Source organism: Magallana gigas, chromosome 1 (assembly GCF_963853765.1).
Source record: "Magallana gigas chromosome 1, xbMagGiga1.1, whole genome shotgun sequence".
In the NCBI taxonomy this organism is placed as follows: domain Eukaryota; kingdom Metazoa; phylum Mollusca; class Bivalvia; order Ostreida; family Ostreidae; genus Magallana; species Magallana gigas.
In genome coordinates this window covers 39,817,234-39,836,442 of record NC_088853.1, presented here as the reverse complement: position 1 = coordinate 39,836,442, position 19,209 = coordinate 39,817,234, and the positions used below count along the sequence as shown (strand labels likewise).

Genomic DNA, 19,209 nt, shown 5'->3' with positions numbered 1-19,209 from the left:
AATGGATCTAAGCAGTTATGAACTCCAGTCTCGTTCAACCAGACGCTCGGCTGTCTCCGTAAATCTCCAACAAGCAAGACTATGTGTACACCAGGTCACGTGATAGCTTAGTGACGCGACCTCTAAATATAGAATGACTCTCTGCTTGTCGGAGATTTACGGAGAAAGCCGATAGTTAAACGTGACCTTATTGAACTCTGGCCTATGAATACAAACGACTGCAAAAAATAACTAAATTATTCGTACTATTTAACATCTTACTATTGTCAAGGTATTCATAAATAAGTTTCTTTAAAAAATGCAATGCTTCAAGATACATTACATCGATTATATCGATTATTTTCAAGAGCTAAATCTTGTCAGCGGTGATGATTTGTGCTTAGGTCCAAACATTGTTTTAGTTTCGGTTTGTTTTAGTAACTTCATAGGGAAGTTGATTAAAAATCAACTCCCAAAAATGATTTTAAATGATCTAAAAATATACAACAAGTCCTTATATAAAACATGCCAAAATGTAACAGGCAATATACGACTACTTGAAAACCTTTTATCAACTAAACAGCGCTGAGAGAAAAACAGAAATTAAAATATTTCATTTCTTAATAATGGTATAAACCAACCTTAAAGCAGGTTCATGAATGCAATATTAGTTATGTGTTTGTAGGTGACTTCAAATGGAACTTACTGTTCACGTCAGGTCAACAACAATCCGTGTAAGGAAAGTATCTTACCGACGGCCTTGGTATAAATCAGGTATTATTAATAGTAAATATTACAATCAACACTAAACGTTTACAACACTATATAAGTTTCAAATCGGCATCAAAACCTGACTTCATTATTCTTCTATAAAGACGGTATTACGCTTAAGGGGAGGTATATACCGGGTATTTCGTACTGACGGAATATTGGTAATACAGAGCCCTTACATTGCTGTTGTTAACCAATTGTTTCCTTGCAAACTAGCAGAAGCTACATGTAATATATTTACATAGATTAAACTAAAAAGAGATATTTCCAAAAAATTACCATTAATACCTTACAAAAAGTCCGTTTAAAAAGAAATGAATGAAGTAGATTGTAATCTTATAAATAACATTTTTCAAAATAGCGTAATTATTTCTAGTATTCCATATCTCAAATAAAGTTGCGATTATTATATTAAATTTGTTTTTCTGCCACTTACTGGCCTCAGCTCTGTTTTATCAATATATCCAACAGCAAAAATCCAATGATCACATAAACTCTTCCGTTTTCCCTGTGTTTGAATATTTAAATGATATTTAACCAGGCAGATGTTTGGCATATGAAGTTGAAATATATTATTTTCTCTTCCTGTTTAAAATTCCTTTGAATTTAACGTGCAGCATTTACAAAAGGCATTTCATTCGCTCTGCATTTAATAATTATTACTTACGTTCACATTTGTTTCCTTACAATAACACATTTAGATCTATTGAAATTATGGTTTACCTCTATCTCTTAAGAAAATTGATTCTGATATATAGTTCTGTCACGAAAAGTTTCGTGCTTAGGATTGTGGTTGTTAAGGTTGGTTGTCTGTAATTGATAAATGGAGTCAATATACAATAAAGATATTTATTCCACGAAGATCCAGCATAAAGTCAATTATAAACAAATGATAAAAGTGATGACAAATAAAACAGAGTACTAAACAATGAGTCTTTACAAAATATGTATAGAGATGCAACATAAAAAGGACCACAATAAAAATGAGTCTTTGTATACTCTAACACAATTGTAGCATATACACATGCTTAGTGAATATTGACCACATTAAATCTGGGTTTTATAAGTACATATCTATTACATATGATTATAAAAAAAAAATAAGGGGAAAATTAACTAAAATGGAGAGATCGCTTGGCTATGATGAGGACCATAATTATTGAAAGTCAACTATATTTATTTGCATGTAGTAGTAAGCTACGAACCTATTCTTAGCGCGAGTACATTGTACACATGTACTCGGCTATGTTGACGAGCCGAAATAAAAATGTAAAGTGGATTAAAGTTAAATATAGATCTTAAGTTCAAATAAAAGAAAGCGTAGATAAAAATAAACATGTTAAACACTTACATTATAATTTAAGAACGATCGATTGGAATTATATAATGAGACACGCATTCTCTTAGTGAAATAGATTTGTAAAACCCGCATTTCCTCTTGGGCGGAAGTATAAACAATGACTAAATTTAGAACCAATCACGTGGTAATTCCGGAAGACGCGTTAGCAATTATCAAAGTGAAAAGCAGGGAATAGTAATAATTAATAAGTAAGAAAATCAGAAAAATATCAAATAACAAAATATTAGAACCAATGGGAAAGTGATTATGACTATAAAATAATTGTGAAAATAAACATTCAATTTAATATTTCTGACTAACAATATTTTCTTATCAAAGCATGTAATATATACATGTATATAAATGCAATGACAAGACATTGTAAAATTCAATGACAGGAAGAGTTGAACGTTTTACCCTTTAAAAAGACAAATAGTTGTAATAAAAATGTATATGAAATAATGTCCTACCTGTAATTGATAAATGGAGTGGATATACAATAAAGATATTTATTCCACGAAGATCCAGCATAAAGTGACGCGCTGGGATCTTGGGACAAAAATCGACTTAGACCAGGTGAGGTACATTATAGGTTAATTACTTATTGTATCAATAAAAATAAAAGATTCCCTTGCGAGGGCCTCTTGACAAAAAGATAGATATAGCGTGGGTACAGACAAAGGGGCTTACTCCGATGACCTGACACTAATTGAGTAGATCAAACATCAAAAGAATTTTCTAATTGAAAAGTGATTTGTTACGTAAAATTTGTTTGACCTTAACTAGATAGATATTTCACTCATCGCCGTGATAAGTGTGAATATTTACGAAACTGGTTATCAAGTGAAAGAAAATATTTCCTTGCGGCGATATGGGTTTTATAGTGACAAAAAGATATTAGTTACTTTTTGTGCATTTTGTTCCAGAAATAGTTTGAAACACAATTACAATATAATGACACAATATGTAGAAAATAGGAAAATTTTCTATATTAAAATATATCTGATAAGGGCGCCTGTAAAGTGCGAAACGAAATCGAAACGAAACGAAACGAAATCAAACGAAACAAAACCAAAAATCGAAACGAAACGGAATTTAAACAAAACTAATATCAATTTTGGCTACATAAAAATGAAAATAAATTCATTGAAATAAATTTTTGAACCATAAAATATAACTACCTGTATGTTTCAGATTGGCGCTGTAAATTTTGAAGCCGATTATCCGAAATTTGCAAAAATTATATAATTATGTACATTCCTATACCTTTTAATTTTTCTAATTTGTTTCATTAAATGATAAAAATGATATTCAGACGTTTTGAGAGAGAGAGAGAGAGAGAGAGAGAGAGAGAGAGAGAGAGAGAGAGATGCCTTAAAACTGATTGATCAGCGACATCACAAAGCAAAGTATATACGCAAGTTTGGGAGAGAGAGAAAGAAAGAGAGAGATAGAGATGAGAATGATACTAAAGGGGACATTCTAACATCAATTTTCTTTCTGTCGATTTGAAATATTGTAAAAACGAAACGATCGAATACAATGTGATTTATAGCATACTGGTTGGTTACCAGTTTCTAACATATAATAAGAATTGTTGTAATATGTATAGCATGAATTTGCAATTGGACGTCGTTGACAAAATTAACTTGCAATATAAAGATTATTATACTGTAAACGTATTATAAAACTGTCTTCACCCCTTTGGCTATGTATTTTATTTTGCGTTTTTGGCGGAAAACGGCGTCCGCAAAATCAAGTACATTGCCAAATGTAAAATATATAAGTAGATAAAAAGGTAAATTCAGAAATGCGCTAAATCAAATCTATGCTAACTTGTTGAAAAAATTATTTTCCGCCAAATATTGTACACCCTAAATATAGTGCGTTTACAGTATTTGCGGAGACATTCCAACAACACGATTTTTTTATATCGATATGAAATATTGTAAAAATGATTCAAATACATTGTGCGTTCGTGTGAAAGGGAGAGAAAGAGGAGATCATGTTTGATTTAAGGTATAAAAAACAGGTAAAAAACCTCTTTATATTGCACTTTAATTTTGTCAAATTACGACGTCTAAATTCATGCTATACATATTACAACAATTCTTATTATATGTTAGAAACTGGTAACCAACCAGTATGCTATAAATCACATTGTATTCAATCGTTTCATTTTTACAATATTTCAAATCGAAAGAAAGAAAATTGTTGTTAGAATGTCCCCTTCAGTATCATCATCATATCTCTATCTCTCTCTTTCAAAACTTGCGTATATACTTCGCTATGTGATGTTGCTGATAAGTTTTAAGGCATCTCTCTCTCTCTCTCTCTCTCTCTCTCTCTCTCTCTCTCTCTCTCTCTCTCTCTCTCTAAACGTCTGAATATCATTAAATGAAACAAATTAGAAACATTAAAAGGTATAGGAATGTACATCGCTTATTCACATAGTTATATAATTTTTGCAAATTTCGGATAATCGGCTTAAAAATTTACAGCGGTAATCTGAAACATACAGGTAGTTATATTTTATGATTCAAAAATTTATTTCAATGAATTTATTTTCACTTTTATGTAGTCAAACTTGATATTAGTTTTGTATAAATTCCGTTTCGTTTCGTTTCGATTTTTGGTTTCGTTTCGTTTGATTTTGTTTCGTTTCGATTGGTTTCGTTTCGTTTCAATTGGTTTCGTTTCGTTTCGTTCGATTTCGTTTCGTTTCGTTTCGATTTCGTTTCGCACTTTACAGGTGCCCATCTGATAAGGGGTCAAATGTACCTTATGATAGTTCTATAAACAATGACAGGGATGGTGTCGATATGATCAAATTTTAAACAGTTAATTGTTCAAACAAAAGTTGTAAAAGCTTACAAATCACTTCCTGCAAAACATTACGTGTAACTTTTTTTACTATTAAACGCACTGGTGTACATTAACAATATTTACTGGGGGAGCAGATATTGCTCCATCAATTGACTCTACAAACAGCTCATTTGGAGGAATATCATTGGGAGGAATGTCTAGATACTGAAATGCTTAAACTTATTATTTATGATTAAAAATGACTGGTTGCACAGTATCAACTGTTTTTCATTAAAAACCATTATTGGGAAAGAAATCAAAGTACATGTAATAGGCGTCAAAGTAACAAACAAAACTATTTTACTGGAAATGAGTTTATTGATGATAATGACCATGGCTTCTTCAAGTGTATATGAATATACAGTAGTTGGCCATAAGTATGTTCCCAACATGGTCGACGTTCTCTACAGACCCAAGTACATATCAAAAAGTAAATCTTAATTTAATTATACGTAACAGCATAAACAAACCTTTATTACTAGTACTTTCTGATGTGTCCTTTGGCTTTCAAAACTGCCCTAATTCGTTTGGGTAGACTTTGATATAAACTTCTTATATAGTGAAGCGGTAAAGAGGACCAGATTTCATGAACGATGCGTTCCAGGTCTACTTTGTTTTTAATGTCTTATCCTCACCTATAAAAATATTTGTCTCGTCACTAAAATCATTCTACTACAATTATTCTGCACATTCCAATGTAACTTTTGTCTACATAATCTCATGCGTCGAGAGCGATTCACTATTCTATCCGAAATCGTTTTGGAAACGACATGTCTTTTGTATTCACTTTCAAAAAAAAAATTCTTCTTTTCACAGTCCTAGATGATACTTTAACAACTGCTGAATTTACTTGTGAGATCCTCTAATGTTTGCTGACGATTGCCTAGAACCATGCGAAAGAGTCGTCGTTCCGCCCTGTTATCAAGTTTTCTTTGCCTGCCACTTCGCGGTAAGTTTTTTTGTGTTTCCACGATCACGGAAACGCTTTAAAAAATACTAAATGTTCTCCTATTTAGGCCTGTTATTCCTGATATTTTGTAACTAGAATGATTGGTGTTATATAAATTAATGATGATGTCTTGAACATCTTGTTTCAACTCCTTCCCTCACTTACCCATATCTCCAAATGTAAAATCAAAGTACTGAAGAACTGGCGGGAGTTGATTTTGTCGATGTTTATTTATTTTAAAATCAATGATATGTTATTTTGCATGACAAGTACATGTGTACGTAGTTTCTAATTTGAATTACGCATATTTTTATAATATGATTCTTTGAACTTTTTCGACTAGAATGTCGAGAAACCTCCATATGAATCATGTTAAATAATATTTTAAGATAAAATTAATTCAATCAAACTATGTATCAGTGGTAGAAATATTTGTCGAAAATTGTATGGATCCAAGCAATATTGAACTTTAGTCTCGTTCAACCAAACGCTCGGCTGACACCGTAAATCTCCGACAAGGGTTTACGGAGACAGCCCAGCGTCGAGTTTAACGAGACTATATTGAACTCTGGCGTAGGAATACATACGACTACAAAAAATATTTAAATTGTTCGTACCATTTAAAATCTGACTATATTTAAGGTATTTGTAAATAAGTTTCCTTGAAAAACAATGCTTTAGCATACATTACATCGAATTCATCAATTATTTTCAAGAACTAAGTCTTGTCAGGAGCAATGATTTGTGCTGAGGTCCAAACACTGTTTCATTTTCTGTTTGTCCGAGTGACTGCATAGGAGAGTTGATTAAAAATCAACTCCCAAAAATTAAGGGTGCTTATTTCAAAACCTCTACCACTACAAAAACTTTTATTTCCGAATGCTTAGTTGGGAGAAAAATGAATGTATTACTGCTTAAAAGTTTTTTTAACATCTCAGAATTCTTGATATGATTAGAAAACGTCGGCCATTTTGGGAACATACTTATGGCCAAGTACTGTATATGGGTATGACGGCAATTGCAACGAGGTGTACCCTGGGTGTAGACGTACATCTCTTAGTGGCAAAACTTTGCTTAGTCTTACTTAAATTAAACTATATAAATATTCTGAAATTGGCTAATGTTGGTTAGCCAAATATCCGCAGTCAGCAAACAGTTGAAAGGCGCCTGGCCTCCTGAAGAAGAAGCCATGACGGTTTGTTGGAAAGCGTTGGTTCCTGAAATGAAATCGAAAAACATGAGCGCAAAACAACCTATACAATAGAATATATAGATAATACATTTAAACACAGGTGGTTCAGAATCTACAGCAATACGATAACTTTGTATATAGTCTTGATATTTCTTTTTAAGTATTAAATATTTTGCCATGACCTAAGCTCATTCCAATTGGTAGTGCAAATAAGCCCCCCCCCCCCCCCCCCACAATGTGATTGCAAACGTTGTTATGACATTCAAATAAGTCATTTGCTAAATGATTAAGTTGAACGGCCAGGGTCTTCAATGTCTAGTTAAGGTACTTCATGAACTTGCCACGTTTGTTTTATGTAGCTATTGACACGTACTCTAAAAACCTGTTCTTGGGATGATGGTCACGCCAGTAAAGCCATGGTAGGATTTAAGAACAGACCACTATCGTGTTTGGCAGAAATCTGTTATCGTTTTTATATTGACTCTAAATGCGACAACTAATATTAAGCAACAAACCGATAGTGAGAATTGAACTAGACTGCATAATGGTAATAGTAATAGGCCTGCGATTGTCTATGTGATGATCTAAACGGCTAAGGCCAATCAAAAATGTAAAATAAAGGTCACAACAAGTATGTCCAATGAGGCTAAAATACTGCACATGAATTTGAAATAGAGTATTTTCTCTTCCTGGTTAAAATTCCTTTGAATTTAAGGTGCAGCATTAACAAAATGTGTGTAATTTGCTCTGCATTTAGTATTTATCACTGATATTAAAATTTCGTTCTTTACAATAACACATTAAGATCTATTGAAGATTTGGATAACCTCTATATCTAATGAAAACCGGTTGTGAATTATATCTCTTTAAACACTGACAGGGCCGGTATCGATATGATCAATCTTGAAACAGTTCATTATACAAACAAAAGTTTTAAAGGCTTAAAAATCAACCCGTGCACAACAAGTCTAGCGTTTTTCTTCTATTAAACGCACTGGTGTACATTAACAATAAAAATCAGACGTACACCTTTTGGTGGCAAATCGTTGGGCTAACTGTATTCGGCGCGTCCGCGCGCTCGCACAACAGATTTTGTGAATTAGATTATCGATTATACGAATTTATTTTCGTCGGGCACGATGTTTCACTCTGCCAGAATGAGTAGTGAACAACGATGGTAATTGATTCACAAAGTAATAAAAAATCCCGATATCAATGAGTTTGATTTAAACGAGGCACGTGGTGTCTTTTTCATTTATTCATTCATTCATACCTTATTTCCTCTAAATACAGATTAAACATAACGCATACATAAATTTTCTAACGAGTCACATCAAAGATATATATATATTTACACAAATAATATTTTTTTTTTACACAAATAATATTTTTTTTTGGGGGGGGGGGGAATAAACAAATAAATAAGAAATATCAAGACTATATACAAAATTATCGTCATGCTGTACATACACAAGTGGACATGTCATCACGTATGGAAAACAACAGAAGTTGATCTGTACATAGTACTCTACTGCCGCGCTTCGTATTAGTTTGAAGTTAAGAAGACGAAATGCTTTATTGTCGGATTCATGAATGGTATGGCGCCCCAGCAGTACAAGGAATAGGTTTACTGATAACCCACACAATTCCGCCGAGAGTCGCACATCGAAACAGTTTACGATCACGTCCCACCGGTTTTCGCAAATCATTGCTCGAATACATTGCCAGCAACATTTATTTCAAATGGAAGTACAAAAACAATTACAACTTCCCATGCGAAAATTACGTTACCAGTTAAATCAAGAACTTTAATTAAAGATGTTATAAAAGCAACATTTACTGCCATTTCATCTCAATCTACTTCAAATAAGGAAGAAATAAGAAACGAAATGAATGTATCTTTAGTACCTGTTAAGACAGGTATTGGTGATGCAACTACTACAGTGTCATATGAAACAGCTACACCAACAACATATTCAACTACAGCTGATATTAAAAACAACCACACTGTTATACCTCCCTTATCATCAGAAACTATGGTTAGGAATAAAACTAGCAAAGCAATATTACCAGTTACATCATCAACAATCTTGGATAAAGAAACTATTACAACTGAAACGAATAGTACTTCCTTACCGCTAGCTACGGCTAGTTATAATTCCATGCTACCTGTTACATTAGTTATATCTTCAATTACATATAGGAAAACGAAGAAACCCACTGCCACTTCACCACCAGTTATAGCAAGTATGGCTAATGGTAATTTTGCAAAAGCATCAGCATCTTCAACTTCAGATAGGATTACTGATACAAAAACGTCGAGTTTGCTGTCATTTACATTGCCAACAAGTTCTAGCAAAATTAAATCTATGAAATTCACTGCATCGCAGCCAAAGTCAAGTATAAATGGCATCACCGATGAAATAAATTTTGCATCACAACCAGACGAAGAGAAAAACCCTTTAATTTCATATGGGGTAAACACCAAATTTCCATCAGCTACCTCACCTACAATTTCAGACACAGATGAACTCAGGGCTTCTTTTACACCAGTCAACTTAACTTTATCACAAAATTACAAAGGTGGAGGAATCGCTACAACAGTCAAGCCATGTATTTCCATTACAATGCTATGTTATGCTTTGGTATGCAGTTTCAATGATGTTACGGTGGTATGGAATTTAGATGCGATTCTATAATATTCCAATGCTACTTAATACTCTGAAAAAAAAAAAATAAAACTACAAGAGGTAAGGTAATGGTAGTTGATGTTTTTGGTTTTTTTTAACCAACACAAATTTGTGTTTCAGAAAACCTTGAAAACTTTGTAGAAAGATTGTAAAAAAAAGTAAACTAGTTATGTGAAAATTTTGACACTGTACGGCATGACAATAAAAAAAATAAACTCTACTGGGCCTAGGATGTACTGAAAGTGCCATTTTAACTTTGAATATTTTGTAAATTTAAACTGATTGCTGAGAATTGTTAAACTTTTTGATGTTTTACTGTTGATACTAATAATTACTGACTTTTTTGCGTTTTTATATAAACTCTGTTTGACGCACACTTTTTGATCTACATATGTCATTTCTACTTATCTGACACTTAAACATTGATTTATCTTCTTATGTGTAATGATAACTAAAATTTAACTTATTGAACAAATTAAAGATAAACATAAAACAATCTATTCATGATATAAATGTCAGACTATGATGGATAATAAACGTTGTTCTTTAGACCTTTTTTTCTGTTTATTTGGTTTTTATTATTGTGTGTGTGTGTGTGTGTGTGTGAGGGTGTGTTTGTCTATGTACACTTCCGAGGTATTGTTTCTGTTTACACACCAACGTACTGAGGTATGTGTTAAATACCGAGGTACTTTTCCCGTAACCTCGGAATGTATACCTCATTTTATGCGTGTACAGCATGCAGGGATTACGTGATTTAAATTAAGCAATAACCTCGGTAGGACGTCAAATGGTTGGTAGGTGTGTGTTCTATCAACATCGGGTCGTATTTTGTCATTTTCAACTTTGAGCACACACTTTGTCAAACAAGGCCTCTGATTGGCTGAAAATTTGATTGGCTGTTTAACATTACTCGGAAATCAAAACACTACATTCGAGAGTCTCGGACATTTTGATTGGATTACATCGTGGCACAAATTCAGATAAATAGGTAAGTACATGTGAAAGATTCTATCTCTTATTCTATTTCTAACAAAAAACGTATTTAATGTTAAACATGCTTAGGTGCAAAATGCTATAAGATACTTAAAATAAAACAGGAACGATTTTTGAAAAGCAACAAACACGTCTATTTCTCTATCATTTCCGTTGTTAAAACTTGGGTAAGATTTAAAACAGATTTCATGTTCTTCATTACAAAAAGGGGTTAAGGCAATATGAATTTATGAAAAATTGGTTCAATTTTAAAGTTTTCAAGATATATAGTTCTATACATTACAAGATATAGTAGTTTTCATGAATTGCGCGTATGAGAAAATTCGAATTGCCTCTACATGAAATTGATTTAACTTGCATCATGAAAGCGATTTTTCTTCTCATGATAAATATATAAAATTAATTCTAATAAATCTAAAATGTGTAAATCAAATCATTTAAGAGTTATTGGCATGTCATTGTTATAAAAAATATTTATGCTGTTCATTTTTAACATATCAAACCATGTCCAGAATCTTGGTTTGGTTTGCACACGCGCCATTTAAACGTGCTTTTTTAACTAATGAACGCAGATGACATTCACAGTAATAAACAGTCATTGCATACAATGAAAAAAAACCATTATTAATGAAAATGGACATGGCTGTGAGTTTTTAATTGATTCATCTTGATTTTTAAAAAAATCTTAAGTTTGATAAATTCAACTTAAGTTGTGAATAACCAAAATTACTTTACTAGTTCTTCTACAATACAGAAAAGAAGTTTGAATTAGTAAGCGAGGATATATATCAGCAGATATTGTGTTAAATTGAAGATAACAACAGCAAAAAACCCAGCAACATAATGATAGAATTTAACAAAATAGCAAGGCAGCTTACTCTCTCTCTCTCTCTCTCTCTCTCTCTCTCTCTCTCTCTCTCTCTCTCTCTCTCATGAGACTCAGATAGTGATCCATGCATGTGATGATTAAGTATAATTATATTATAAGGAACGATATGAATATAAAAGAAAGAAGTAAGAATTTACATGGATATGATAAGAGTATTTCAACATAGAATATAGTTCGATATATCTTTAGTTTTCCTGGCATTTTAACGATTTTGATATTTTACAAACTCTTTCTCTCTCTCTCTCTCTCTCTCTCTCTCTCTCTCTCTCTCTCTCTCTCTCTCTCTCTCTCTCTCTCTCTCTCTCTCTCTCTCTCTCTCTCCCCCAAATGCAAACAGTGTTCACAAAACTAATTCCATCCTTTTAACTATTAATTTTCAGATTCACAAACAAATGATGTGCATGTTTGGTATATTCGTTTTGCAATCATCGTGTTTTTTAGTTTTAAAGGATTTTGATATTATTGATGGTTGTGATGTTTACAGTTATGATAATGGATATTTAATCCTTTTCGAAAGTTACGTTTCCTTTATTGTTGCTAAACTGGTTTTAGAAGATATGGGATATTTTTATCAAACGATGAATGCGTGGTAAGTAGAATGCTGGAATGTGAAAAACCTCAAAATCATCCCTACCAGGTGAATTCAACCAGAGAATATTTTGTCGCAAACAAATAATAGTATATCCCTACATTTGGAAATGCTTCATATTGATCAAATCAAGTTAATGATACATGTAAATAACAATGAACACTTTCATTATTCGGATGATGTAAGAAAAAGGCATAAATTTTGTCATTTTATGTTTTAACCATAGGCGTTGGAACCATAAGGATACATTTATTTTGCTTGTTAAGATTCCTGGTACTAATCACTTGTAATGCAAATATAAAAGGTGACTGGTTTTCTTTTGTGTGACACTATTTGAAAAATTACAAAAAAGTAACTCAATGTTTTTTGCAAAGTTAGATCTAACCATAATGCACATTGCATCAAGGAGGGGCTAGTCCAACACCTCCCCCACTTTTTTCTCTCAGCAAACATAATTTTTCTTAAAGAAATTACAAGGAAGCTTCCGGTAGAATGTAAGGAATTGAAATGAATATACGGAAAAATTAATAATTACCGGATTAGGAATTTCATGATCTTGTGAAAATATGTTTTTGTAGGTAAGATTTTTTTTGAGTTATTGATATACAACACCCCCCCCCCCCCTCACCCCCCTCCCACACACGGATTAAGGATTTCAGGATTTTGGGAAATAACTTTTTTTAGCTTGTAAAGATTTCAGATGATAAGTCCCCCACCCCTCCCGATAAATTGTCTTTATTTTATTTTGAAACGGGATCGGGATTACAATTATATATAATAAATCACGGGATAGCCTCAAAATGTAGTGGCGGAGTCTGACTTATTGAGAGATACACAGCATAATATATGGTACGACTTTACTGATTACATTCGATCCCTGTAGATTTTAAGCTCCTCCCAACATTTCAAAGCTTTAATAGACGAATGCATTTAGATGCATAATATGTTTTACGGACCGTTGTGGCGAGCGCAGCTCAGCAAAAGTTACACACAACATGTTACCTTGTCAATTAAGTGATATTTTGACAATTATCAACTAACATCAAAGAATTTTTGAGAGATTGAGAGAGAGAGAGAGAGAGAGAGTTATGTATTTCTAAGTTTTAAAAAAATGTCAAAACTCAAAACACATATACTAGGCTGTATCTTCCCCCTAACACGGTCCCTGTTTGTTGACCAGTGTGTTTTCCCATTTTAAAACTTAATGGGGTGACAATATGCAATATCTACAGAGTTTTTTTCCTCATTATTCTTTTCAGATTTGGTTCAAAATAATCAGGCTGTAACTTTTATAACAATAATATATATTTTTAATTTCCTCCCTAAGTTTACTGTACTTGCATGCAAAGTTAGCTTAAACAGGCTGGGCGGACTCCGAAAACACCGTCATGTATTGCGATTTTTTCAACTTCCATTTTGTAGCATATGTTAATTGGCTAGAGAGTGAAAATGCATTGAATTTCAAAGTACTGGTATATTCTTGGGCTTGGATATGAATAGTTTGAGATTCTTCCAACCTTTTAAAGGATTAGGAAATGTTTTTCAAACATCAAAGACTTTTAGAATTCAAAATGAAATTTAACATACATAAATATTAGACCCTCTGGCAGATCAATCTAAAGACTATGGTGTTCATGTGGCTGTCAAGACCTGTGGGCCTTTTGTTTGTTAAGTACTACATGTAGGTTTGTTGATGGTAGATAGGCAGCAATTTGAAATTTGCCTCTTATTAAAGCCATTTTTATTGAAGAGAAGTGAGCTATGCACCTCACATTTGTAACATTTTATTTGATATATACTTAAATGTTTTAATTGTTATAATATTTAACATTTAACAGATGGTTTAATTTCTTTTTTGTAGATAAAATGATCAAGAGCAACCATGTATAATGAGTAAATATAGCTAGCATGGATGATGAATTTCCCATTGGGCTTTTAGCATTTGATTCAGATTTTGAATATTCAGAATCTTGTTCTTTCTGTGCAGATTTTTCTCTTGATGTGTTGGAGCTTTTTATTAATGGAAAAAAATTTCTTTGCTTTTTCTCTGCAGCTGAATTCAATGCATGTATATATTTTTGTAATTTATTGGGATTTCATTTCTCAAAGGTATGTACTTATTTAAATCCACATTATAGGAGGACACAATAAGAAAAAGGTATTGCCATCTTGTATAAGTTGATGTCATGCAAAATCGCTAATTTTATGGGTCTATGATGTTTAAGCTAATTCTACATTCAAAATCTTAAATCTATTTATAGACTGCCTAATGAAACACTACATATTGCTACATATATGTAGAATGGGAACATTTTTGACTGCATTTGACAATGGATACATTTCTAAATTTAGTGGAAAGTCCTTAGTTGAAATTGCCTGTGAAGGTAAATATTTTTATTGCAAGTAAACTTGTAATAGGCAATTAGATTAAAAGATAATAGTCAAATAAGAAAATTAGTTGGCTAATATAACAAAGAAATGTTATTTTAAAATTAAAAGTCGCAGATAAGAAAATGAGTTGACTAATAAGATCAAAAACTGTCATTTAAAAATTCCTTTAACCTAGTGTCTGTATTTTGTTGATATTATTAAAATAACTCCATTTGTTTCTTTTAATTGTAGACATATATTCAAATGATGATGATGATGATGATGATGATGATGATGATGATGATGATGATGTTGGAAAAGAACGAGCCAGAAAAAAGAAAACTGGACCTAAGCCTTCAAAACTCCCAACAGGTAAAAGCACAAGTGTCCTTTTTCAAAGCATATGTCAATACAAACACAATGAATTTGAAGATCCTTATGCTGAAAAACTTTCTACATTTTCAAAGTATGATTTTTTGTGATATGAATGGAATGTTTAGAACTGTAGTTTCATTCAAGAACTGTGGTTTTATTCATTGTCATTGGCATCAGTTTTTGTAGAATATTGTAAAACAAAGCTTCAAGAACACTTGTATTAAAGGTAGTCTGCATGTGTGTCTATAATTGAGAAATATCTGATAATTTGTAGTAAGGTGCCTATGTGTGTATACTAGAAAACACTGAGGCAGTGTCTGTGTATCTATATTTGGAAACGCTGATAATGCATAGTGAGGTATATATGTGTGTTTATATTGGGGAAACACCCATAATGCCTAGTGAGGTATCTATGTTTATATTCAACTGGGGGAAACAAACATAATGCATCGTGAAGTATATATGTCTATATTAGGGAAACACCCACAATGAGGTATGTGTGTGTCTTAATTGGAGAAATATCCATAATACATACATGTAGTCAGGTATATGTGTGTTAATTTAAGGGAAATACTGATAATGCATAGTGAGGTATATGTGTGATTATATTGGGGAAACACCCATAATGCATAGTGAGGTATATATGTGTGTTTATATTGGGGAAGCGCCTATAATACACACTGAGATATATGTCTGTCTATATTAGGGAAACATCCATAATGCATAGTGAGGTATATGTGTATCAATATAAGGGAAACACTGAGAATGCATATTGAGGTATATGTGTGTCTATTTTGAGGAATTATTCATAATGCATAGTGAGGTATATGTGTATTTATTTTTAAGAAAAACTAATAATGCTTAGTGGAGTATCAGTTTATTTTGAATAGAAAACAATTATATTTCGTAGCTGTATGTTGTAGACATAGATGTGAGTGATGAACATGATGGCAATGATGATGATAATGATGAAGATGGATGATCATGTTGGGAAAGAACGAGCTAGAAAATAGAAAACTGGTCCTAAGCCTTCAAAACTCCCAACAGGTAAAAGCACAAGTGTCCTTTTTCAGAGCATATGTCAATACAAACACCATGAATTTAAAGATTCTAATGCTGATTTTTTTTTACATTTTCCAAGTATGACTCTTGTGATATGACTTGAATATTTAGAACTGTAGTTTCATTCAAGAACTGTGGTTTTATTCATTTTCATTGGCATCTAATTTGTAGAGAATTAAAAATAAAACAGTTTCAAGAACACTTAAATTTAAGGTAGTCTACATCTGTGTCTATAATGAGAAATCACTGATAATTTGTAGGAATGTATGTGTGAATACTAGAAAAAACTGATGCAGTGTCTGCGTATCTATATTTGGAAACACTGATAATGCATAGTGAGGTATATGTGTGTTTATATTTGGAAACACCCTGTCCCATAATGCATAGTGAGGTATATGTTTGTCTATATTGGGGAAACATCCATAGTGCATAGTGAGGTATATGTGTGTTTATATTGGAGAGACATCCATAATGCGTAGTGAGGTATATGTGTGTTTAAATTGGGGAAACACTCATAATGCATAGTGAGGTATATATATGTCTATAATGGGGAAACATCCATAATGCATAGTGAGGTATATGTGTGTATATATTGGGGAAACACTGATAATGCATAGTGAGGTATATATGTCTATATTGGGGAAACATCCATAATGCATAGTGAGGTATACATGTATGTGTGTATATATTTGGGAAACACTGATAATGCATAGGGAGGTATATGTGTCTCTATTTGGGAAATTCCTTTAATACATAATGAGGTATATGTGTGTCTATATTTGGGAAACACCCATAATGCATATTGAGGTATATGTGTCTTTATTAAAGAATCGCTGAAAGTGCTAATTTGGGTATCAGTAAAAATTTTTAATTTGAGAAACACTTTTAAATTGAGATACATGTAAATTCATATATATTGGATTTATTTATGAACTTTTTCACAAGTACCTCACTATTCATTTTTAACTTATACCCTATACTCATTTGTTTTTTAACTGTTGAATGAATAAATGAATTCAAAAATAATTTTGCATTTCATTAAAGGTAAAACAGTATGTCGAGAGGAAGAGGAAGCAAATTCAATAAAGAAGCCTTGCAAGAATTGTGGGAACATTTTTTTTTAGGACTTTTTGCAATTGGTTTTTGTTTGTCGTCATGTGGTGTTCATTTTGTGCTGACAATTAAATAATTTTAATTTCTTTCAAACTACATGGCCTAATTTTTCCAAATTCTTTCGATATGATGTATGATTTGGGTAAAGGGAACATAAATGGTAATTTCATTTCTCTTCCACACTGTGTCCTTGGTCAGCAGGGCCAAAATGCTAAAAAGAAAATCTATACTTCCACACATCTGAAAGAAAACTGAATTCAGTTGTAAATTTTATATTAGTTTTTTTACTCCAGAATGTAGTTTAATTACATGCATATATGATATTCCTTTATTGAGGTCTGTGTCTGGGCTTGTTACTCAGGTGACCGTTAATACCTGTTGGCCTGTTTGGTTTAAAAACAATTCAATTTTATACACGAAGAAGTGATTTTGTGTTAGAACTTGAAGAATCACCTTGCTTTTTTAGTGTGTAAACATCACTGTTCAAATTTATTGAAATTTTCAAAAAATTGATTGTCTTTAAACTGGGAATTAATTCCTTTGAAAGATTGTTTATTCATTTAACAAAGCTGTATTTTACTTATTGATAAGTGAAAATACATTGGATAATTTTCTTTTCTTCGCACGTATGTATTTTTTCTAAATAACGACAAAGTAATTTCAATGAATTAATAAAGATTTAAAAAAAAAACGGGAATTAATTCCTTTGAAATATTGTTTATTCATTTAACAAAGCTGTATTTTACTTATTAATAAGTGAAAATATATTGGATGATTTTTTTTTCGTTGCACGTATGTATTTTGTTTGTAATGACAAAGTCATTTTAATGAATTAATAAAGATAAAAAAAGAAGAAGAAAGAATTGTTATACTTGCTTCACGACAATTTTTTGACCTTATACTTTTTGCAAGAATTTACAGGGTAAAAAGATTTACTCTTGTCTATCAAAAAGTCCATCAGTCCTGGTTGTTTATTTTACTTTTTAAGGAGTTTGTGTTTAGATCTCTAGAATCATTTTTTTTAATTCGCAGATATGTTTAGTTATTGGGAAGTTAAAATGCATATTCACATGAAATTCTGATTCTGTTATATTTTGAATAATGCACTTTTAATCTAAAAAGAATGACCAGTATTGCAGAAATTAGAGATAGAGTTCATTAAAGCAACTCTTATGATTATCATATTCCAATTGAGATTTTCCTGAACCTTAGTAATGAAAAAGGACATGTCTACATTTGCAGTTTGACAGGAAATCCTCCATTTATCATCTGGTTGTGTCTCTTTAAAAATATGTACTATTTAGGCTCGCTGGTCAATAAATTACATGTAAACATCTTGCAGTATATATTTACATTCTCCAGTGTCTTTGCCTATTATAACATTACGTATATAACTTCCAATGACGCCAAATTGAGGCGCCATTGCTAATTTATATTCACATATTTAATCGTACAATGGCTAAAAATTTTATAAATATAAGCAATAATGATTCATTCTTTGAATATTATGAAGTGATAATTTCAGTCGGGGCGTGATCGAATTTATCATCAAGCCCTTCGGGCATTATTGGATTTGATCACGCCCCGACCGAAATTATTACCTTATAATATTCAAAGAATGATCCCTTATTCATTAAATAAATGAAGTAGGATTAATCAAGTCGTTAAAAACTTAAACTGTTTATTAGCATACATATGATTTCTGTAAGAGATTAAGATTATACATAAACAACCCCCCCCCCCCCCCTATTTACATTTTTCGATATTACATTTTGTGTTGATCTCGATGCAAAATATAATAACGCAAAATCTTATGATAGAAAGTGGACTATCTATAGCTTAATTTGTAATTTGTAAATATAACAATATAATGTTACAGCTAATGTTGATCATAGATACCAAAGGAGATATCAACAGCGAATGTGTCACTCTTGGTCTTAGTGAATGCATACTGATCTAGATTGAATCCATCTTTATACTGTATACTCATTTTGAATATATTTTAGGGAATAAAATAACATTTACTGTAG

At 31.9% G+C, this 19,209-nt stretch overlaps 1 protein-coding gene across 1 annotated transcript; it reads left to right on the top strand.

Moving 5' to 3' along the window:
• The first annotated feature begins 13,851 nt into the window (after window positions 1-13,851).
• On the top strand, window positions 13,852-17,555 carry LOC117690925 (E3 ubiquitin-protein ligase RNF34-like). Its single transcript, XM_066067014.1, has 4 exons — window positions 13,852-14,643; window positions 14,882-15,001; window positions 15,928-16,051; window positions 17,111-17,555. Exons 1-3 carry the CDS (start codon window positions 14,529-14,531, stop codon window positions 15,984-15,986), a joined length of 294 nt encoding a protein of 97 aa, XP_065923086.1. The 5' UTR covers window positions 13,852-14,528; the 3' UTR covers window positions 15,987-16,051; window positions 17,111-17,555.
• Window positions 17,556-19,209: the final 1,654 nt, after the last annotated feature.